The sequence below is a fragment of the Gymnodraco acuticeps genome, unplaced genomic scaffold (genome assembly GCF_902827175.1).
Source record: "Gymnodraco acuticeps unplaced genomic scaffold, fGymAcu1.1, whole genome shotgun sequence".
NCBI classification, from domain to species: domain Eukaryota; kingdom Metazoa; phylum Chordata; class Actinopteri; order Perciformes; family Bathydraconidae; genus Gymnodraco; species Gymnodraco acuticeps.
Genome location: NW_022992223.1, coordinates 583453 through 608417, shown reverse-complemented (window position 1 = coordinate 608417; position 24965 = coordinate 583453). Strand labels below are relative to the sequence as shown.

Below are 24965 nucleotides of genomic sequence, written 5' to 3'. Positions count from 1 at the left end.
TACCATTGTGGGGTCTACTTTCTTATTCATGAAATGTATTTGTGGGGAAATTCTGTTTCTTTTTGAGAGAGCAGCTGAAAAGTGCAGATGTTTGGTATTCTCAGGATTACATGACTGATCACCACCTACGTTTTGAGAGTAAAGACGTTCGGGGTTTGTGGCAAACTGTTTCTTAACAGGTGACATTTGTCTCGTATAATAGGTAACACACACACAGTTTATTAACCTCACTGTGACACTGAATTCAGGACATGGGATAGAATTCCCAATTTGCCTGGAATTCCTCAAGATTACTCAAAAAGGAACCAATCGGAAATGCAAAGTTTTTAAAAGCAGTAGTATTGTCCAGAAATGCTTTAATGCATTCAACGTAAAATGTGGAATTGACATCAAGCAGTTTTTTGTGACTTGGGCTGTAATGAATAACAGCACATTCCTCTAATGCCAGTGATAAGCTTTTGTTTTTAATTGTTTGAATATTTACTTTGATCCAATGATGTCTCTAAGATTTGGTCTTGATGCTGCTGCCTCTGAAACATCTCCTCCCGTCAAGGCCACACAAGAAAAGTGTTTTTAAAGTGCGACAGTGAGAGAAACCACACTAGTGAGGAGGAGGACTTAACCGGAGTGTGTTAATTTGTATTTGGAGTTGTGATTTCTGAGGGGAGGGCTGGATTAGAAAAGCGGTGGTCCACAGAGAGACACGCGGAGTCGGATTTCAGTTTTGCGAGGGCCCCTTGAGTCCGAATCACTGAAGCTGCCTTTGTTTGACTGTGAACCAGAAAGAGAGAGAGAGAGGAGGAGGAGAGTGTGAGGCTTTTAGTTTGGAGTGAGTGAGCGGGGCAGGCAGAGTGAGCTCCATCTCTCTCTCTTACCAGGGCTATCACACATGAACAGGACAACTTTAGTTTGGATCTAAGCTTACCGTCACTGAAGATGACTTCACGGTAAATGAAAGGCACTTTGTTCCCAATCAAAAAGTAGTTTTAAGTCAGTTTCCTAACTCTTTTTTTGTTTTTCTTTACAGCATTCCTCCCTGGTTCTTTGGAATATTTCTGCTAGTGCTCCGGTTCTGCAGCCATCGCTCCTCCGCTCAGCTGTTGGAAGGTATGTGCTCTCTGCGTTTGTCTCTTATTGCTGGATCATGTGTTTCTTCTTCTGCTGTTGGAGAACTTTCTGCTGGCTCAGGAGTTTGACTGCTGAATATGAATGAATGGTGAAACTGTTTCGCTCTGCTCCTGGAAACTAAATGTGTTACACAAGATGATATTTTGAGAAAGATGCTTTCATTACGGCAAGACTGGCGTGCTTTTACAGGAGGACCATAACTCAATGAATGTTCAGTTACTTTTCAATGTATTTAGAGGAATGTTAAAGTAGGGTTGTTCTTGCTTACGATTCATTGAGAAAGGCAAACCAAGTACTCTATTTACTCATTATTTAGTAGCAGAAAGTAGACAAACATTTAGTCCCTATGGTGTGATATTGAAACAATAACAACATTTGGACGTTTCGACTCTCAACTGACATGAGGATAATAAGTCAAGTGGCAACATGCTCCAGACCATGGGAAAGTCTTAAGGGGTTTTAAGTCTGTATTTTGAGGGTAGATGCATTAGACCCCCATTTGATAAGATCAGTTGATCCCATGGGATGCTTAATGTCGGATTGGTCTAGGTCCAAAGTCTCTGTTTATACTGGGAGTATAACACTGAAACATGGCAACCCCCAACCTGTTCTAATTTTTGGGAGCCATTGTTTTTAGATGATCTTGATGACCTTTAAAACCCATGAGAAAGATACCTGCCGGCCTCTCTGCTCTATGATGTTTTCAATTATATCTTGACTGATGTTTTCTCAGAGTCCCTGCGGAGCTTTGAAGTCTGTTTGCACAGCTTAAATCTACATTTTCTCCATGATGAATGGATCAATCAGGATTCTTCAACATGGTCCCAATTAGAGCAAAAAAGAACTTCTCTTTTCCATTGCAATTGGAAACAGACAAAACCTCACAACGTGCACGCTGACAGACAGGCAATAGTAAAGATTGATGTCATGCTACTGAGTGTGTTGGAAAGTGCTTGTCTGAGAAGAAGTTCAATGTCAACTAAGTTATTGCATCATTTTCATTAGTTTTCATGCTGGCTTTCAGACAAGTCTAATATGCATCACTGCTTTCGTCAGTGTGCTGGAATCCAGTTTGGTATTTGTGTGTGTGTGTGTGTGTGTGTGTGTGTGTGGTGTTGTGTGTGTGTGTGTGTGTGTGTGTGTGTGTGTGTGTGTGGTGTGTGTGTGTGTGTGTGTGTGTGTGTGTGTTGTGTGTGTGTGTGTGTGTGTTGTGTGTGTGTGTGTGTGTGTGTGTGTGTGTGTGTGTGTGTGTGTGTGTGTGTGTGTGTGTGTGTGTGTGTGTGTGTGTGTGTGTGTGTGTGTGTGTGTGTGTGTGTGTGTGTGTGTGTGTGTGTGTGTGTTGTGTGTGTGTGTGTGTGGGGGGTGGGTGTGTGTCTTGACCTATGATCACCACAAGGAGCTCCATGTCACAAAAGCAGCATTGTGTGGGCCCGGTGAAATAATTGCGGGGTCTCTTTAGCTAATGTGGCCCCATGGAGCTTAATTGTGTGAGAGTCTGACATCTTGAATTAAACACAACTTTGGCTCAGAATGTGAAACCGCTTAGCCATAAAACCCTGTCCCCAATTATGATACAGAGGGAAATATGATCTTGTAGGAATGAGTATTTACTCAAAAGTGGTTGAAGAAGTAAATGTTTGCAGAACAGCACAACTTGATGATGGATGTGTGTGAGGAGGTGGAGCTCAGTTCATGTAGTCTGACTAAAGAAATGTTTTTAAGGGTGATTTTACGGTCCAGCTTGCTCCACTGTTGATCCTGCAGAGGCTGTTTGTGCTTTTGCCATGTTCATAATCCTCTGCCATGATTCACTTTTTCAAGAGGAGGGGAAAAAGAGTGTGTGTTTGCATGCATGCTGGGTTACTTGCCAAAGAGAGAGAGAGTAAGAGAGCACCAGGGACAAATATTTCCAGCTGTAAATATTCTTGAAAACAGAGCTGTCGCCGTGGCAACATTCACATTTCTGTGCACGATTGTTGAAATATAGCGCATATAATCCTTTCCCTTTGTGGGAAATAGTGTATTCAGCCACTTTCAGCTGTTACTGTGTGTGTGTGTGTGTGTGTGTGTGTGTGTGTGTGTGTGTGTGTGTGTGTGTGTGTGTGTGTGTGTGTGTGTGTGTGTGTGTGTGTGTGTGTGTGTGTGTGTGTGTGTGTGTGTGTGTGTGTGTGTGTGTGTGTGGTGTGTGTGTGTGTGTGTGTGTGTGTGTGTGTGTGTGTGTGTGTGTGTGTGTGTGTGTGTGTGTGTGTGTGTGTGTGTGTGTGTGTGTGTGTGTGTGTGTGTGTGTGTGTGTGTGTGTTGCATCAGAACTAAGAGCTGCCAAAACAAAATACAGATGTTTTGTTTAAAGTCCAAATCTGCCTTTATGCTTGGCTGTATATAAACACCTTAACATATAAGTGGATTATTAAGTAAATTAATCAAGAATAAGAGTTTACAGTCGAATATATTTCAGTAGATGTTAAAAAACAACAACAACAACTTCATAAATTGCATTTAACCCTCCTCTTGTGATGTGAAGGCATCATAATCTTCGCTTTTGTTTTTCATTAACTAATATTACGGAAGAATCATAAAAGCATACTCTGGGTAGTAGCTGCTTTTAATCTTTACTAACGAGCAGCATGTTGAAAGCAGAATTCATTAAAACCTCTTTAGCCTGACATGCTAACTGTGCACACACATGTATACACACACGTATACTGTATACCACACACACCAAACAAAGACGCACATCTGATGTACACATGGTAATTATTCACAAATGATAATGGTTTTAATTATGTTGATGGGACAGCAGGACACAGTGGGCTATTAGGGATAATGAGTGTGATGATGTGAGTCTCAGAGAATGTGGTGATTGGGAGGATAATCATGATGACGAGGAGAATGAGGAAGATGATTGTGATGATGTCCTTGGAGATCACTGAAGAGAATGAAGGGTGTTGCTAGACAAGTAATCACACAGTAAAAAGGGTGAACTTAGACTTAAAAGTGATCAAGATAGGCTTCATGTTCATTGAAAATTGACTTCCAAATTGAAATCGATAATACAAATGACTCGGTAGTATGTGACTGGAAAACCAAATCTGGTCTACCTTCAAAGGACTCATTATTTTCCTGTTTTCTCAGTTGTTTGTTCAGGGAAGGTCAACTGAGTGTGTTTGCTCTTTTTATAACTTCCCCTCCCCCACCTCAAGTTTCTCTGCTTTTTTCCTTCTCGACTTGCAAGCAGGATCATCGTTTAACTTCCACAACGTTTCCTTCAATATTAGTCCTAAATCAACTAAGAAATGAAGCACAGGTCAATATGGGAATAATTGGACATAAGCATAGATGACAGTTGACAGAAAGAAAGAACGAGACAGTAAAACACAATAGGAATGTTGAGATGGTCAAGAGCTCTTCATGAAACTTGGCTTTCTACACCGATATCTTTGTTTTCTATTTAACCCAAAATCCATCTGATAGTAGCATAACACTTCAGCTCTTCTTTTAGATTGTCAGCAGAATGAAGATGACCCTGAGTATAAGAAGTAATGTGTAAAAACCTTTCATTTGTTCTCAATTCCTGACTTAACCAGACTGGCTTGGCTTTAGTTGGATGTAGGTCATCGGGACAGCATGTAAGGTTTTGATTAAAAGTTACATTTTGACTGTAAGATTCTCAGTGCTGTCCAACAGTGATTTCACGAATGAGCAAGAAAAACATTGGAGACTGAAAGTGTGTGGCATTTTCCTATAAACTAATGTCCGGTTTGTTTCCATCTAGCGCATGATGTAACGCACTCGTGAGTCACCTTATACCCAGCAGGAAACAGTCACAACACTGAGCACCAAAGCTGTCACCAATTTAAAAACAACCAAAGGACCTCATGACAACTCGCTTAACATTGGACTGAAGTGGCCAGATGTTTCTCTGCCCATGCAGATGTGTTTATACCATTGACTGTATGATGTATACTCTGCATGTCCATGTGCAAGTGGGCTGTATTATGATGCAATGGTTTAAATAATGTGTAAATCCAAGACACTTAGCAGATGCTCACATGAAAAGTTAACTGTAGGATAGAATACCATAACACAAAATCTATGTTCTCATTTTTGACTATTAGGCTGATGCTTTTATCACGTACAGTGACCGAACATTTCCTGTGTTTGGCTCAAGAATAATGTGGGTACATATTGAAGCTGAGTGAACAGATGGGCTACTTCAAAATTCCCTAATTGACGATATAGCTTTAACTAAAACAATATACAACATTTCCGTGACGTCACGATATCCCTTATGATTTAGGGTTGATTTTTAGCATATTACTTTTTGTATATATGCCCTAACAATGAGTTGAAGCATAGAGAAAGCAAGATGAATGGTTAAGCATGTTTTGGGGGCTCAGACTTTCCTTTTACAAAATAAAGAACAGTCTCTCTTGACAATTTGAATCAGGGTAGAAAAGCCAGGATCTTAGCTAAGCGTAAAACCTTCCTTTTTGATCTGATGTTTCCAAAGACAAACCCCATCATCTCTTGCCATCAAAACAGAGAAGTGAACTAAAAGATGTCCAAAGTGTAAGCCCTGATATCTTTGGATTAGGGCCATTTTAAACCTGAAACATTGATTGGCAGAAAATGTTAACAGATTTATAATTCATCTTCTTTTTCTGCTTTATATTAGTTTGTCTTTAACTGTATTTAAACTTGTTTGTTGCTTCTTGATAGAGTGGCACTAGCTCGTCATGGCGCTGTTCATACTTCCATTTGTCAGCAAGTCTAAACTGATTCCAGATGTGCTGCAGGTTGTTTGTGTTATATAATATCTGCATCCCAGACTATTCCTGTTTACTTCCACTAACTTCTAAATATCGTCCAATTCAACATCCGTTCTCTTTGGCTCCTGATTCATTTCTTTCACTTATAATGAATGCAGTTTGTTGTTGTTTGTGACTTCTTCTGAGTGAGTCATAATCTTGTGGAACTTGATTTGCGTTACAATGTCACAAAAAATATTGCTGTCAGCTTTGATCAGTAAGTCCACTCACGGAACACTTTAAAAGCTGCTCTAGAGTTTCTGGATCTCAATGTTTTATATCTGCTGATAATTTAAAACAAACCCTAAAATAAAAACATGTGCGTTGTCCTGGAGGGTAAACAGGAATCGCTAAATTTACCCTGAACAAAACAAGTCACTATTTTGAGTCCTGGACACAGAGTTGGAGGAGATTAATACGTCTCTTCAAAGCATGACACCAGAAAACAAAAACAGGAAGTATAAAGTGTAAGATGCACAGGGCGGGGAAGAGTGTGTGTGTCTCCAAATGTCACTTTGACCTCTGTCCTTTGTACCCTTATAGTATATTGCTGTCTATTCTATTTGAGTAAAACATGAAGTGGATTTGTAATAATTTATGAATAGATGACAGAAAAGATTCACCATAGTTTTTCCAAAAAGAGAATTCCTGCATCATCAACACACTTTGGTCTCTTGAAATAACACATCTTATCTAAAAGTCAATTACTTTGACCTTATCCTGACATCAGTCACCCCTCATTGAAATCAAAGCGTTGGCCATCAAAGAGCTTTTCACTGAATGTCCTGAACGCCACGTTTGATGTGGATGACTTTTCTCTTTCCATGGCCTTCGAAATAATGTTTGAAGGAAGAGCACTCTGACTCCTTTCTGCTGCTGTTTTGAGTTATGCTGTCTTGAAATGGAACGTCTAGCAGAGGGCTATATGATTCTGTGTTTCCTGTAAATACAGAGAGCTACCGAGGGGATTTGTCATGGATATTTATTACCGTTTACTGTAGCCAACAACACTGACTGTGTGTTATGCCACCCAAATACCAAAGTTGGTTGACCAGGACTCCTCCACCATTCATTACGCTAGCGGAGACATCTTTATATGATCATGTATCTGCATGGGTTTGTTTATCTGTCATTTCGGTTTTTCTTCTTTTGTGTTGCCTTTCATACATGGACTGATTATAAAATAATGGGCTTGATGCTTTTAAAGATCACCCCCCCATCTTCCTTTTTAATTGTCAAGTGCTCATGCAGTAAATACAGAACCGAATGGAACAAACCCCATGTCTTCATTTTTCCAACACGTTTTTTTTAACAACGTTAAGCATCCACACAGGCCGTAGGTCAACTCTGCTGCAGATGTTGTAATTGGTGCATTTACACAGCAAATCTTCGAGGAGCAGGCTTGTTTTTTAAGGATGGCAAATAGTTGTAATACATTCCCCAGACCAGCGAGAAAAAGTGTAATTGAAAACACTTCCTCCCCTGAACACCCACTGAGCAGGGCTACCAGTTTCTCATATAAAGCTGTTTAATGGCCTATCATACACTGTGCCCGTTGATGTTTTGAGAGAGTGTGACGCAGGATGAAAATAAAATTCCTCTCTGTAGCTGAGTGTTGGAACATTACAGCACATAAACATGGTTACAGCTGTAAAGGGCATGGCACAGTGCACCCTGTGTACTATGAGGGCATTTGACTGTATAAAATGATATAACATATGAGCTTTCCTGCATTCCTTTGGGTAATACCGCCAAGTTGTCGTCAGATGGGATTAGAAGTGCATCAAAACTGCAATTTACTGTAATTTAAAGTGGAATGCATTAGTGTGTTTGTTTTTCTGGGAGTGGCCCGGTTTCCTGGCTTCTGCACCACAGAAGCTCGATGGGTGAAAACATGTCTGGAAAGTGTCCGTCAGGTCGGGAAGACGGGTTAGAAACAAGCAGGTGTCTGTTAGGGAGACCACAGAGAGAGAAGACATACCCCCGTCATACAGCAACTCAGCATCTGACTTGATAATGAGGTGGTGGAGTGCAGGGCTGCTGTGTGTGGCACTCAAATGTTAATGCAGTTCAAAAAGTGTGTTCATCGTATAATTAATATAAAGGAGTTGCACATAGTTTGAATGGAGCACATTGCTACTTGTGTTGCCATGGAATAGCGCTCCTCTAACGAAAGCTTACATTTTCACTCGACTACCTTTGCCCACTATTATTGACCTCTGGTTGTTTGATCAGTGTGTTGCATCTAACCAGGAAGTTAGTGTCAAAGATAAGGAAGTGTTCCTCCCTGTTGCTACTTGACCAAAGGTAACACTTTATTTCAACTTGGACAATCTTTATTAGACGTAGACCTGCAAAGCTGCAGCATCTCATTTGGAAACCAAAGGGTAGGACAGGGTTGCGTTATCGTGTAAGGGCATGCCAGTTTATCTAGGTCCTCATTTTTTATGTTGAATGGCTTGAGAACACTTAAAACTGGGTTTAGATAGCGTATCTGTGCAAACACTAACGTCTGCCTAAAGCAGGTTTCTAACAATGGTAAGTCGTCCCAACCTTGACCCCGTGAAAGGCTCTGGTTTTGTCCCGTGTCCATCTGATTGATGACTTCTGGTCATCAGCAAACAAAAGAACATACTTCAAAGACAGTGTCGTGTGCAAACTTTGCACCACAGACTCACTTTTGAATTTACCTTTATTTCTTGTTTCCATACAACCTGAAATGCAGGATATGGCATGTAAGAAAAAACATGGTTGCTATTAATTTTTGATGTACCCTTTATCTTTTGCATCTTTAAGTGTATAAAGGGGTAGAGCAGTACCGGAAGTGACAGAAAGATTCCCGGAAAAGCATCTGTAGATTGTTTCCCAGTGGGAGGTGGGATTAGTGTTGGTGTTTTTGGGGCGTGTGTGTGTGTCCCTGTGTGTGTGTCCCTGTTTGTGTGTGCACTCAGCTGGTCTGCAGCTGCGTTGTTTTTGAACACACTGTCAACCCACTTCCTGAAAATCCCACCATGGTCTCAGTCAATATCAACAAACATCTGCATTTGACCATTCTCTTGTTTCTGTTTGATGACCGTATTTTTCGTTACCCTTCTTCATGTGTCATTGCCTGAATTGATGTATGTGCTGTTTATCTGATCTTATTGTGTCAGTAATGACCTGTCTCGCTGTCGTTTATATACTTCCATTACTTCAAAACCACCTTTCCACCAACACATAAAGAAATCCCTCAGTGGTGGAAAATACTCTCATACTTTGATTAGATAAGACTGTGTTACTGATACTACAGATTACCACACTGCTTTTTTAAAAGTTGTATTTATATCTTTAATTATATAAGACTTGTACAAATAGAGGTGGAAACATGAAAGATATTTTGTGATTTTCTTTAGTAGTGGTGCATCTAATTCGAAGTACACACTCTTGGGTTATCATTTGTTGAATTTGTTCGTAAAATGTTTCGTACATATTGCTGCAGAAAATCACAGCAATTTGGGATTTTGCAGCAACACATTGCTTTCAAACATAGATTTGACGTTAGTTTGCAAGCTTATTACATGGATTCAAGAAGGCTGCAAAAATAAGCTCAACTGTTAGTCTCGTAAATGAAGTGAACAATCTAGTGACGGTTTCCTAACTTTGTTACGCTCTGAATTGGATTGAGTAGATGGAGGAGTTTGATATGGCTCTGGTTAATATGTGTTGGAATAGGGATGAGTTCTGACGTAATGACGTGTCCTGAGCTGTTGAGGTCTCAATTATACTTGTCCAATGTTTGGAATAAAAAGACTCTTTAAAATGGACACATGGTGTCCCGAAGGGATCCTAAATATCCATCCTTCAGCTTCATTGTTTATGAGAGAAAGTGTTTTGGGTGTTTTTCATTGCCCCGCTCTTTTTCATCACTGTCAAAGTTGGACTTCAGCCTGAGATGAATCTGAAAGACTCTAATGAGCAAACGTGGCCAAAGATGTGATTTTGATTATATCCCACTTTGTAAACAAAAGTGTGATTTAAAACAGAAATCTTTATTAGTGGATTGAGTAGATGGAGGAGTTTGATATGGCTCTGGTTAATATGTGTTGGAATAGGGATAAGTTCTGACGTAATGACGTGTCCTGAGCTGTTGAGGTCTCAAGTATACTTGTCCAATGTTTGGAATAAAAAGACTCTTTAGCAAAACGTGGCCAGAGATGTGATTTTGATTATATCGCACTTTGTGAGTCTGAGTCCCTCACCCTGTTCCAGTCCCGCCTCAAAACCCACCTCTTCAACTCTTTATCTATAAAGCCCCCCCCCCCTCTTAATCAACTTCCTCCTGACTGCTTTTCTGTTGTGTTTTGTTTATTTTTGGCTTTGTCTCTGTTTTTTGTTTTGTTTGTATACCCCCCCTCCCAAATGTAAAGCGTCTTTGGGTCCAGAAAAGCGCTATATAAAATTAATATATTATTATTATTATTTGTAAACAAAAGTGTGATTTAAAACAGAAATCTCAGATTAGTGTGTCTTCTCATTGCAGACTGTAATATGTTGATGATGGAGATCAAACTTGTTGGTCCAGTTTTGTTGCACCCTTACTTTATTAAAAAATGGAAAGTTTCACATTTGTTTAAATGAGAACCAGGTTTGTATGTTAAAGTTGACCAGCAACAAAGTGATATCTTAAAAATGTGTTTATTTTGTGGTTTGATTCCCACAGACTTTGTTAATATTGAAATCGACAAATAATGTGGAAGAGATGTTATCAGGCTGGTCTTGTTTTCTCAAACAATGGGTAAACAGAGCAAGTGTACATCTGAGTAGCTGTGCCTGTTTCATGCTTTTTCATCATGCCTTTAAATAATGGAGTCCTTCAAATGTTATTTTATGTGAGTAAGAGCTCTTCTTCTTCTACTCCTTCTTTAGTACTTGGTTGAACGATGCTGTCGTCAGTCCATCCATCAGACCCTGAAGCTTTTCGCAGCCCCTTTTGAAAAGAGTAGAAAGAAAAACGGATCCTTTTTCCAAAAAGCTTTCAAATGTGAGAGTTCGTTCAACCCCTATTCAGCCTCTGCAAACAGCACTGATGTACTAGATGTACTAGACTCAAAACTAAGATTCATTTGGATCAGGATGAAGTCATCCAATTCGAGTCAGATGGACGAAGACCACCCTATGTGCTTTTTTAATGGCCTCTTTTATCAAAGTGTAGAGACAAACAAATCTGTTTCCAACCTCCCAATGATACAAGAGCTTAGTTCAGTCCTTATTTAGTCAATGCTTTCCAAAAAATGCGTTTATCTTTCTGTTGCAGCGGCTTATTTCCAGCATCCCAGAGTCATTGTGACTCTTATCGGACAGTGGCATTTAGGAACTGACATAATCAGCAGAATGTAGCTGTTTATTTACCATAAGTGGTCCTGGTTTCAAGTCATTTGCTTTCCCAAAATCTGCTAATAACTGCTACTTCCCTCGTGGTTCTGTCGTACCAATAAAACGTGATTGAAACTTGGCAGCGTAGTCGAGCTGTAGGCTGTGGTTTTTATGGAAATCATGGTGGTTAGAAGCTTGTATCTGGCAAACAGACACATGATTTGAACTGCTATGAAACACTGGTAGAATTGACCGTGGTTTATCTGGTGGGCACAGGGTTTTCTCTGGTAGGGAGACAGTTGTAAACTAGTCAACTCCAATATGCTTTATTCTTTAATCCATAACAGATTTACAATTTCGTTTTTGGCACCCTATATATTTCTAATCTGATGCTCTATATCTAAGGCCTCTTCCATCGATGCATGTATGTAATCCTGCCAAAAGACTTCTGGCGCTGTATTGTGTTTGTCAAGCAGTCCTTGTATGTATAAATGTATGGTCTACTCTACGATACACACTTTCCCGAAGCCTCTGCTTACAAACGACCTTCTAAATCAGCTTGCAGTTTTGTCTCATTGCATTTGAACCCTGGCATCCTCAGCAAAGTTCCTCAGCTTATTCAAACCTGGCAACCTGGCCTAAAGGAAGAGAATCAATTTGATGTGATTTAGTTTTTGCCTGAGGAGATTTTCTGTGTTCTGCAGGAAACCCTGGATTTGATAACTCTCCACTGGCAGCAGATATGAAATATAAACTCTGGTTCAATTTCCTCTCCACAAATAACACACACTGGACAATCGCTTTTGAAGCAACCTTCTACTGATTGTGAACACAATATTAAATAGGCCTGATTTTGCATGTATTTTAGATGTTAAATCAGAAGCATTTATACTTAACACTCAAGCTGATATATTTAAAGACTGTAATCATTGCAGCAATTTAAGACACTTTGTATTAGGAAGAGCTACTGAGAGGAAGCAGTTTTATCTCCGTGGTTGCTGGGATTTGCGGTTTAATAGGATAGGATAATTTATAGATATGTAAGATTGACTGTAAATGCAGGATGCAGCCAAATGTTTGCACATACAACTAGCAGGCTGTATTATTAATTTGACAAGACATTGCATGTACTTTAGTGGTAAACTCAGCAGCGTTGATCTCACTCCCACAGAAGACGTTTTTGATGGCAAGCTTTTAAAACAGCTCACCCCTGCTCTGATATGAAGTCCGCTGAGGGCTTCAAGACCTTCAGTAAAGTTTCCAACAGATGATGCAATGTAGATGTAATGGTCTGGAACAAGAAGAGGGGGACAGGCTGTAATACGGTTATTACTATTATTACAGCCTTGGATTGTCTTGTAACCCTGGAGCTCTGAAGTGAACATGTTTTCTGTCAGGATTATGACCGATGTCTTCACTCATTTATCATGGGAAACTGTGGTTTCAGAAACATGCTTCTATATGTTCATCGAGCAGCAACCGTCAACTATAACTGAAGAAAGTAAGAAGATGTGAATTGTATGACATGTATGCAACTAAAATGTTCACTCTATTCAACTGAACTCTCAGCATCTTGAGTATTTCTTAACGTTAAGGACATCCCCAAATATCCCAGGTGTTTTGGTTTTACTTGCATTAGCCACTCCTTTTCATTGTCCGTAAAAAGAAAAAGGGATGGAATCGATTTAGTTTGTAAGAGTTTTTGGAAACGGTTTTAATTGAAGCAGAAATGGCTAACGACAAAACATCTCCAAAGCTAAAGCGCTAGCTGATGTCACAATGAATCAAATGAGAGAGATTGATTAAGGACATCCTGATTATCAGATTTGTATGTTTAGGGAATGAGATCATGCTGTTCTCTATCCCCCGGATGAGGAAATGAGCTGCAGGTCAGATGTTCAGGATCAAAGAGGCTGTCAGGCTGCCAGCAGGTACTTGGTGGAGCTTTTTACGGATGCTAACAGCTAGGTACAACCTCCTCCTCATTGGATGACGGAGGCCAGCGTCTAAATCTGGAAAGCTTTACACCCATGCAACAAATCACACACTCATACACACATGCGCCTGCAGGCTTAAATCTTTAGACGGGCTTTAAGGTGGAATCGTAACATTTTCCTCTGGATTGGGTTACCTTAACGATCGAAGTAAATCAAGCTGCTCATTTGAGAAAGACTATTTATCATCACAGAGAAGAAAGGGGCTGAGGGTGTTTTCCCAAGCTGAAGAATGACAGGTTTAATTTCATGCACATGTAGAAGTTATAGACCAGTTTGTCGGAGTTGGAACCAATACAAACATTTTCTTTTAACGGGCATGCACCATCAATAGCCATCTTTCTTTTGGTATTGGCTTTTTACTAAGTAACTTAAACTGTAGTTTCATGTCCAATACTTTTTGCTATGGCACCCATACTGTCATTTAGCATTGACTTTCTTGCTTGATAGGCCTCAGCACTTGAAGCTGTTGGTTCTGTAGTCAAACATTTCAATACAATTTGCCGAATGAGAAAGGAGGTGAATCCCAGTCTGCCTTAATGCTCTGCTTTATCATCTGCCTTTTCTCTACTACATCAAATAAAGTGGAGACATCTCTGGAAAGGCAGACCTCGCTGGCTTCTTTCCAGTCTGCCACTCACTCTGAACTGTATACCCAACACAAGAAGTGTGCCTGTAATAACAAAATATTATAGCTTTTAATCCATTTGTTTCACATTTGCTGTAAAAGTGTCAAACAGCTGAAGTGAAGAGAAGAGAACTCAGAGCGTCTCTGATACACAAGTTAAAGATGTTTTCTGTGGAGAAACAGTCTGAATAATGCAGATACAATCATGTTTGAAGCTACTAACCTTGACGTTAAAAACAGTGCTGATGTTTCCATCACGCGGCGCAGCAGATGGAGCAGAGACCGTGGCTATTTTTACGTGTCTTTTATAAACCAAAACCCTTTATTTCACCTCTTCGAATTGACGTTTGAATGTGATTGAAGTTAAAGAAAGAACATGTGGCATAGTCATCCGTTCAAAATCTTTTACAAGGTGAGTAAAAGCTGGCAGATTGAAGTGTTTACCCATGCAGAGTGTTTCTAAATGCCTTTGAATAAGGGTTGTTAATATTTTACCACCTCTCTTTCGTGCATATCTAGCTCTCTGTAATTGAGTCTTTGTTTCTGTTGATTTACACCCACAGTGCTTTCTCTTTTCTCTCCTTCTACCTTCTTCTTGCTTGTCAAATGCAGGCCAAGTTCAACTCATACACCAAGCACAGTCTGAATCCTGCCGATTTTACCTTTGCATCCTTTCTTATAACTCCAGACAACTGAAAAAAAACATGTCTTTTTGTATGATGTCCTTTTGTATGATGTCCTTTTGTATGATGTCCTTTTGTATGATGTCCTTTTGTTGTTCTATTTATGTTTTTATGTTTCATGTGGAACTACTTGAGCAGGTCTCCCTTGGAAAAGAGATCAATGATCTCAATGGGATTTATCTGTATAAATAAAGGTTTGAAATGAAATGAAATGTCCAACTCCTCTGACAAGAAAGATTCAGCAACTCTGTAAATAACATATTCAATAAATGTCATTCTTCTTCCATATGAGGATTCCTAAGAAGCCTCAGTTTTGACCACAATACTTAAAGAGACGAGAGGAATTTGAAGTTGAAGAAGACAAGCCAATGAGCTTGACCTGGCTTTGGCCTGACTCTGATGCTAACAGCTGCTGAGTGTTCCCAGTCGCTGTACAACACCGGGGTCAAGGATCGGGGTCATTGATTTTGACCTAATTCTATAACTAATTAATGTATGTAAAGACAGCTGGTATGCAAGAGGACTTTTCCATGATTTGCTCAGAGGTTTGATGGAGCATTACGTTTTACAGTTGTAATCTGCACCATTCTGGCAGTACATTTGGGGAAAAGGAGTAATTGCTACAGCGTTTTTTCACCGTACTCCTCAGGAGATCACTTGGCAGTCGAGTAGCATAAAAGCAACAGTATACTATCAGACTTAAACGGTAGAGAAGCAGGTTGTAGTTTTTCCTTTATTCCAAGAAATGTTTGCCCTTGGTTCTTGAAATGCAAAGTAGGTCTTTGGCCCCAAGATGTTTTTTCCTGGAAAACCCACCTGTGTTTACCACCAGCAAATATTTGTGAAGTAGCCATAAACTGACTTTGTGTGTACCCTATTGTGGAGAAGTTTAAACCAATATATGGACTAGCACACTACCATTCAGTCATTTAAGGGTGCTAGTTTTGTTGAAATTGCAATGTGTGGACCATAGCAATAACCAAATTGAAGTATTCAGTTTGGTAGAGATCTCTTTTAAGAATGCTCTATGAAATAGTGGCATATATTTCTGCTGTATAAACATCATTTTGAACTTGAATGAGCACTATAATCTTAAGTCATTTATCATATTCTCATCTGAGTCAGACTCTTTAAACAGTGACCGTCAACCGGCGCCGTGAAAGTGTCCGCACTTTACTCAATGAAAGCATAAACTGGCCGAGGGCCCTTCTGCTGTGACTGTAGAGAATAACTCCCACTGCAGAGCTAAAGCAGATGGTATCACTCGCCCGCCCCCCCCCCCCCCCCCCACCCTCCTTTTATAGGAACAGTTTGGATAAGCTACACAAGTATCTCCTGATGAATACAAACATGCCAAACCTGACAGCAAAGCCTTGGCATTCATCTGTGGAAAGTACAGAAAGGGGATCTTAAGGGACTCCTCTCTGGCTGGAGGAGTTGATGTGGATGAAGATGAAGAGGTCACAGGGTGATGTTCAGATGCAGATGTTTATCCTTCAGTCGCACCTTAGCACATTTGCTGCGGTTAGAGCTTTTCTGGTTTGTTCTGACTCAGCTTTTTTCAATGTTTTCTCTCCTCTGACAGCAGCCATGATGATCCATAGCCATGTGAAAAGGCCCCAGTTGTTCAGTTGATAAAGTGTGAACGAATCTTTTAACATTCCTCTTTTGCTTCTTTCAAATCTATGATTGATCGCATCTGAACTTCTCACATTATCACCTTTCCCCATTCTGTTCTTTTCTCTTGCTCATTCAACTTCAGTTGATAAATCACCAATTCATTCCACTACACTTCTCGTCACCTTTTCACAAAAGAAGCCTTGCCCCTTCCCTCCAGAAGTTATGCGTTGAAGTCTGGACACGGTGGCGGCAAGCTGCCAAAACCATTTTTTTTGTAGTCAGCCCATCATTCTTCTGACACTTTGGTCAGAGTGCAGTTTCTACAGCTGGTTAAACACAGCTTGGGGTAAGCTGAACAACGTGCCGTTTACACGAAGCCGCATGACTTCTGACCTCTGTGGACATCCGCTTCTACCACCAGCCTGAACTGCTTTAATTAACTTGAAGGCGGGGTAAAGGACACTCGCTTCAAAAAGAATATTAGGCATCACTTACAGTGTATATATATTAACAGATCCAAATGGTGATAGTGAATGCTACCTGTGAGTTCAAATACCTAGACTCTCATCATCGTCTCATTTGTTTCCTTAGGAATCTCTTTCCTCTCCGATCCTCTCTAGAAAGACGTGGTTCTGTTGTATTTGGTCCTCTCGTGTTATTTATAATATCGTGAAGAATTCCTACCCAGCAGTTTTCTGTATGCTGACTAGATAAACTAAATAATTGCATCCAACTGTTGAAGACTTTGAGGTTTTCTTCAACAAGCAAACCCCAAATTTGGCATGACACTTTTTGTGAATGTTAAGTTGTTCATAGCCTTTTTGTTTTTGGCTCATGTTTAATAAGACCAATATGTGTTTGGCTCTGCTTTTGGAAACATACCCAATGCAGGGGCTGGAACATGGTGGATCTACATTGATGCAGATATCTTTTTTCGACAGGCAGTGAAGAATGCAGTTTTTTAGCAAAAACACTCACCTCCAAAACTGCATGTAACTCTGATGTTGTGCTTAAAAGTGACCGGAGTTAAGTAAGTTTAAACACATTTAGAAAAAGAAAAACTGCAAATATTCCACTCCACAAAGGTAATAGTGTTCGGTTGCCAAGTTGGTGCCCCATATGTAGATGGTAGATAAGAATTCAAAGGAGCTGTGTGTGTGTGTGTGTGTGTGTGTGTGTGTGTGTGTGTGTGTGTGTGTGTGTGTGTGTGTGTGTGTGTGTGTGTGTGTGTGTGTGTGTGTGTGTGTGTGTGTGTGTGTGTGTGTGTGTGTGTGTGTGTGTGTGTGTGTGTGTGTGTGTGCGTGTGTGTGTGTGTGTGTGTGTGTGTGTGTGTGTGTGTGTGTGTGTGTGTGTGTGTGTGTGTGTGTGTGTGTGTGTGTGTGTGTGTGTGTGTGTGTGTGTGTGTGTGTGTGTGTGTGTGTGTGTGTGTGACAGACAGGAGTAATACTTGGCTCCACCGACCTAACCGTCTGAGATATTTGGCCTTTGGTTCTCTGCAGCCTTGAAGTGAGAGCTTGTACGGACACAGAAAGAAAAGGACCCTTATCAGTGACCCAAGTCCGGTCCATTTTGGCTTATATGGGCACAATCAAGAGCTTTGGTCCAGACTCACGCCAAAACCAACTTCATCAATCAATCAATGTGTATTTATATAGCCCAATATCACAAATGTTACATTTGTCTCAGTGGTCTTCACAGTGTGTACAGAATATCAGTATGACAATACGACACCCATCTGTCCTTACGACCCTCACAATCGTACAAGGAAAAAACTTCCGGAGAAAACCCACAGTTTAAAGGGAACATGGGAGAAACCTCAGGGAGAGCAACAGAGGAGGGATCCCTCTCCCAGGACGGACAGACGTGCAATAGATGCCGTGTGTACATTGAAAAGATAATACATAATACTTCATATCTGCAGGAAAAGCTGGAATTCCTTTATTACTCAGTCAAAAGGTTCCAGTAGTGTGTGTTGTGTTATCTTGCTGCCCGGTTTTAAAAAGTACAGTTTTAAAATGTAGACTGAGAAAAACTACATTTCGCCCTGGGGATTAATAAAGGGTCTTCTTCTTCTTATTCGTAGAAATCGTAACATAAAATGCACGCTATGCATCGAATACATTCTAAATTGTCAGCCCATTCATGTAAAATAGTTTACCATCATGGACATAAAGCCCCCCCTCTCCTGCTGGTATGCTACACTTCCACTGTTGTCATTAGGAAGTCATTAAATGCTCGTCTTCCTCGGTCTGTTGGAGTCGCACTGAGACCTTTGACCTCTGAAACCTACAGCAGCACTGCCATTAAAGCCCAGTGTAGCTTCAGCCTGTTGTTTTTCCAAGACATGTTCAGAGTGTCCAGTGTTCGAAGTGACCTACACAGGAGCTGACGCTAATAGAAGCAGTATGTAATTAAATAGTACAAAAGATAACAAGCGACATGAGTAAATGCCACATAATACTGACATGCTGTGATACAAACAAGTTGCATTCCTTTTAAAATGTATCTAAGATTACTCACAGGATTTGAAAAGGACACAAACAAAAGGATGGGGTTTACTCCCCTGTGGCTCTCCAACAAAAAGGCAACCAGAAGCGGAAAGCTAACTCACAAGATTCTTCTAACCAGGGAAAGCACACATGTCTACCACTAGAGGCCACTAAGTAATAACAAGGAGATAGAAAAGTGTGTTTATTAAAGTGGATGTGTGTGTCAGTTGTAGGAAAGGGAAAATCACGGCTGCTTTTGGGAATTAACAACAAAAGATTTACAGTTCAATTCTGAAATCGACTTAGATTAGAATTGTTTATTCTAAATTTATATATGTATACTGCACACCATCTGATAACTGTTTGCATTTGCACCAAACTGCACGCGATCATAGAGCAGATATCCTCTGCATACATTATGGTACATGAAATGGACAGTAGTCTGAGAGACCACCGGCTGAGACTGAGAAGAAGCTGCTCCGCTCACTGAGAGGCGGTCAGCCCGCTTCCCAACATGGACTTTGGATGAAACACAAGAATGCGCTCTGCTTACCCGCTCAGCCCCCTTTACCCGGTCCAGACCTCACTTTACCTTCACCCATAATGCTCCCTGTGTGTGTGTGTGTGTGTGTGTGTGTGTGTGTGTGTGTGTGTTGGGTGTGTGTGTGTTGTGTGGTGGTGTGTGTGTGTGTGTGGTGTGTGTGTGTGTGTGTTGTGTGTGTGTGTGTGTGTGTGTGTGTGTGTGTGTGTGTTGTGTGTGTGTGGTGTGTGTGTTGTGTGTGTGGTTGTGTGTGTGTGTGTGTGTGTGTGTGTGTGTGTGTGTGTGTGGGTGTGTGTGTGTGGTGTGTGTGGTGTGTGTGTGTGTGTTGTGTGTCCGGGAGCTCTAGAAAGAGACTTTTTTAAAAGCTGCATTAAGCAAGAGTTCTATGTAGTCAACTCCGTGTTGCAGCTTCAAACTTCTATGGTCTCTTTTCGTTAATTATCCACATACAAACTACCATTTTGGTAAACGTTTGGCCACTATGATATCCTTATCCAAGCCACTGACTATTTCCTTAAAAAAATTCCTATCTGATTCTATACAAAGACCAGGTTCTGTTGCATTTGGTCCTCTCGTATTGTGAAAAAAGTCTTCACCAGCAGTTTTGTGTTAGCTGCAGAAAGACTCATGAAATCTTCAATTTTTGAAGATTTCTTGTAAATGTCAGGTTATTGAATAAGCAAAGCCCTCTGGTATTACACATTTTTGGAACTTAAGACTGCTTGTATTTGTTTTTAGCTTTTCAAATCAGACCAAAATGTTTTAAGCTGTACTTAAAATGTTACTTGCATTATCTGTTTTCTGAAAGTAGGAGGAAAGCATATTTAATCCAAGGCCATAACATGGTGGAGATAAATTGATACAGACGTTAATTTTGACCTGTGCAGTATAGCTTAGAACGTATACGCTCTCTCTGTGTCCCCTTGTAAACTACCATTTTGGTATTGGGTTTAGCCACTGGCAAAAAAATCCTTTGGCACAACAAATGAAACAATAGAGCCTCAAGAGGAACATTCTAAGCACTCTATCCAAGCTAGACTCTTAAAACGATGCTTGAAATCCCACCAATCATTAAGAGGAAAAAACAAGTCCAACTTTGTGACAAATGACTCCTTAATCCTGTTGAAGCAAAGCAGTACAGCTTTCATGCTTTGGCCATGAGATTACTCAACAGTGGGAGTTGCCGTCACAATGTTCATTCTGCATCTACACTGCTATAGTCTTGATATTGTTATTGCTCTTCATGGGTGATATTGAGGTATTTCCAGGTCATATAGGATATATAATCCTCACTTGGGATCCCTTCATTATTTATGGACGTGCCAAGTACTTAAGATCTGTTTAAAGTCAACTCCTGCTTATGTGATTGCTTGTATTATTTTCTTAAAAAACAACAGCTGCAGCACTCTTTTTGAAGGCGTCACTATTAAGATCTTAAGTTAACATCTTGGCAACTCTTGGAAGTTTAGCCGCTAAAACTACCATACCTTTATTGTAGCTTGGCTCATATATTTTGAGCTTCATCTTTAGGAGCAGCTTCCTCGCCACCATGACAACAGTGAAGCAGGTGCATAAAACTGTTGTAGTTACTGGAAAATATCTTAAACTACCTCTTTTGGCACCAACTTCATCCCAACCTGCAATTGACTCAATGTTGGAGGTCCAATAAATCATTTGAGTAGACAGAACACTGCGGACTGGACGGTTCTCAACTGCGCCTACAATTCTGTCCGTGAATATCACAAACTAAATCGATGACAAGACCCATAATCTGCGCATGATGCATCTCATCTCCTCACATCTGGGAGTCTCTTTTTGTGGTTTAAGTTCTCCAGCTGGCACCAATAAGATGAGACGGCACTACCTCATGTTGCTGCGGTGGGTACAGCGAGTCATTTCTTGGAGCAGAAATTGGCAGATTGGAGCCGGATATAAGACACTTGTTCACAAAGAGGTGTGTCTGTGTTGCTCCCACTTCATCTCAAAGCAGAATCTCACAAACTGCAAGTGAAATATTCTGGCTGTAACAAGTGTATGGGCAAGAAAAAACTAAGCTTTGTGATTGGACAATTGCAATAAAACATGTTTGGAAACTGTCAGAAAAGCATTGTTTTAGTCTTGCAATGTAACCATAGAGATTTGCATTACTTAGTCTGTGACCACAGCTCTCCTTGTATTATTTATACTGGTTTGGCTACTTTGGAATTTCCCCAAAAGTAATAAAAGTGTAGGACTCGTTTCCCTTTGCCCTAGGAGGTAATTGCGTTTTGTCTTTGTTTGCTATTTTTTCTTCCCATGGAACTAAAGGCTGAATAATCAGACCCCTAGCCCAATGCTGAATGAGTCTCTTCTCTGGGGATCAGAGCTCTGCACTGGGGTTAACCGGGGACATGCAGAGTTTAGTTGAGTCAGTGTTGGCGCTTTGTAGAGCGGCATTACTGAGCCAGCAGCATAATGCGTCAGGGGAAACTAATTGGTTATGAAATCCTGCAGATAGAATTTAGATTTGATTGGTGGTGATGTTGTTGGTAACGCAGACAACATTATCTCCTCCAGACAGTAACACTTGCACATTTCTGTGGTTCAGCAGCAGCATTTGGACTACTTTGTTTATATAACCAACCAACAAGAATGAATGTAAAGCACACCTACTCAGCATCCACTGATTAATGCGTCCTGCAACAACGGAAACACGCTCTTGCGAAACCTAATTTTAAACGACCATTTTTTCAAAGTTCCCAAATGTAGTGATATCATAACCTATTTGCAGGAAATACCCCAAAAACTCCCCCACGGCCAGTCCGCTGGAGACTGATTGGCTCCTTAAATGAGTCCTGCATGTTTGTATAACTGCCATGCACCGATAAGCAAGGTCAAACACAATCTGTTGATAGCTTAGAAAGAGAACAGAGGGGCGGAGAGAGATTAATCCAAATATGAATTAAATTACCTGTGGAAATATGCCTGGCTGTGTCCCAGCTGTGAGGATGGCGAGGTTTGAAACTGCTCATTTATACTCCCGCCGTAAACCATCTGGTTCATTTCATAAGCATTTTTAAATTGAATTTGCTGTAAAAGCCGTTTCCATTTAATGGGATAATCAGATGTTTGGTGTTGACGTTCTGTTGCAAGGCTCTTAGCGCCTGAACTCATGTTGGCTTTATTGAGAAACATGTCCTTCTATTCTATGCTGAAACCACCTGTTTGCACTCCAAAGACCCACACTTATTCAACATTGTACTTTTTTATAGAAGTTCTAATCTCTTGTAAAAACTGTACTCTTTTCTAAAGGTTTTTGTGATTTCACGGCTAACTTGGTTCAAAGGAGCCTAACGTCTCTTTACATTAAGTGAACTTTTTTCACAGAACAAGCCTCTTTTATGCTTCTGCAGTACCATATATACAGTCTATGTGCTGTACATACAAAATCTGCACCAGGTTACTTCCCTCTTTGGAAACCCCCCACTCATGTTAGCTCCAGATATCTATTTGCATTTCTGAGCATATGAAGGACTCCTTTGTAACGGTGCTTCCCAAGGACTACATGTATATTTCTAGGCTGTATTTATAGTGATATTTTGCTGCCCTAACTGCTGATTCAGGCCACACAGACACGCCTCAAAACCTTGACACATAAAATGATTAACAACACTGTCTGGAAGTAATGCATCTGGCCTTTTCTCCTGCAAATCTAACCATCCCTTCCTCCTCACCAACTCAAAAGGAGAGACTCAAAAGGAAAAAACAGCAACAACTCAATAAAAAACATGTCCTGCTCACAGATGAAAATTCAAATCAATCCTTAAGTGAATATTAAAGGAGAACTATGTTGTTGACTTCAGAAATAGAAAATGGCCCACTTGTTGAAACTTGCTATGCTTTATAGGTTAGGGTTATTGTAGAATACATCATTCATTGGTATATTTGTTGGCTGTGATGAGGGCTCTTTTAATACATTTGAGGTATTTTGTATTTACTTGTATCCCTCGGTTCTCTTGGTTAAGGTTTCTAATTCTATGAATGGGACCGTATTGTGTTATTGTATGTCTTGCATTAAAAGAGAAATGCTGACATTCTCATTCCTCTTCATCACAACACTCTTCCTTTTTGCATTGTGAACCCGCCCCTTTAAAACCCTAGGATAGATGTTCCCATACAAATCATCCTTAATGCATCTTCACAGTATTGGGCCCATGTGTTGCTGATATGCTTCAGTTGCTTCAGTAAGGTGCTTGCAACACCATGGAATCTGTTGTTGCCATTAAAAAACAATAAAAGGGTGCAATATCAGCCACAAACTGTCTGTTTTGGATCTTAAAAGCTGCATCAAATTGAACAAATCTGGTAGCTTGCTGACTTTAACACATTATTTATGCAATAGTGTCTTTCTGTGGTAGGAACACAGGCCTCTTTATGAGCATCGCATTCCTAACATACAGGAGGCACATATGCAGGTGCTACCTCATTCCTAAGATATATGATTCTCTCTTTTTGTTCTCCTTCTAATAAGTCCCATAATACAGTTAACACACGCTCAACTTTCTTTCCCCATTTATAAGACTATAAATAAAGACATTGGGACACGTATATCATTCATGGGAGAAAATGTGGTTTACTTCCCTTTCTGCTTTTTTTAATGCATAATGAAAATATACTCTGCCACACTAACGGCTTTACAAATTCATGGTGTTCACAAAGATTATATAAATATACATTTCGAGGGTGGACATTTAAATCGCGAGCATCAGCAGTATAATCTTGCCCTCTTAGGATATACAGGAGATTTGTTTTAATGGCTAAAAACGTACTTACAATGCATTACATTATCTTAATAATAATATTTTGCTTTCCTAGCAAAGTGTCCTAAAGTCAATAAACACATTACTGCAGTGCAAGGGTGCTACGCTAACACGGTCAAGATACATCTCTACCAGTAGACATAATGGAAAAAAGCCTTTTGTTTCTGACATCCCGCTGAACAAATCCCTTAACGTCTGAGTCTTTGCTCACAGTGAGAGCGCACTCCTCTGCTCTTCTTAATGACTGCACGCTCTTTGCTCTTTAGCTCGACACTAACAGAGCAGCTTTGTGTTAACGGGAGGCCTCTAACCTCACCTGGTTTCACACACACACACACACACTTGTGTACGCTCTCGAGTTAAACACACACACTGTGTGGTCTCAGTCATTTACCTCCAGCTTCCTGCGTTTCACTGCAACACATGGCTGACATCACCTCTGTGCTGTCAATCAAACACCAGGAGCCTCTGAAGGAAAGGATGTGAGGACGCTTGTTTTGTCTACCTGAAGAAACATTTTGAAAGAGTTAATCCCTATTTGCAAAACAGGGCAGAATAGAAAGGAAATCCCTTTTTTAAGTGATTATTTATCCAAAGGGATTATTTATTTAAATGTACTCTAACACAGATCTGACAGGAACATCTAGTTGTCTGCTGTAAGCCTCTTTAAAACCCCACAGGTGTGAAGTGACTGGTGTGTTGCATTCAATCTTACCAAACTACAGGCGTGGCATTTTATGTTTAAACCTTTTAATGCAAAAACAGTCGTGCTTAACTATTGCAATACTCATTTCCCAAATGACATATGTTTATGATTCAGTGACATCAAAGCAGCAGTTTGTTTTAATCAAATGTAATTATTTGTAGGCTTGTTGTTTTTGCCAAGTTTTGTTTCCTGTCATGCAAATGTTAGCCGCAGCTTT

At 40.3% G+C, this 24965-nt stretch overlaps 1 protein-coding gene across 4 annotated transcripts in view; it reads left to right on the top strand.

The window, feature by feature from the left end:
* The first annotated feature begins 650 nt into the window (after positions 1 to 650).
* The window catches only part of LOC117539778 (collagen alpha-1(XVIII) chain-like), a 61216-nt gene continuing 36901 nt past the window's right edge, over positions 651 to 24965 (top strand). For all 4 annotated transcript variants that reach the window (XM_034206091.1, XM_034206092.1, XM_034206089.1 and 1 more), the window contains exons 1-2: positions 651 to 947; positions 1028 to 1107. In XM_034206091.1, coding sequence (XP_034061982.1) covers positions 937 to 947; positions 1028 to 1107 — 91 coding nt within the window. In that variant the 5' untranslated portion in view covers positions 651 to 936. The remainder of the gene's footprint in view (positions 948 to 1027; positions 1108 to 24965) is intronic.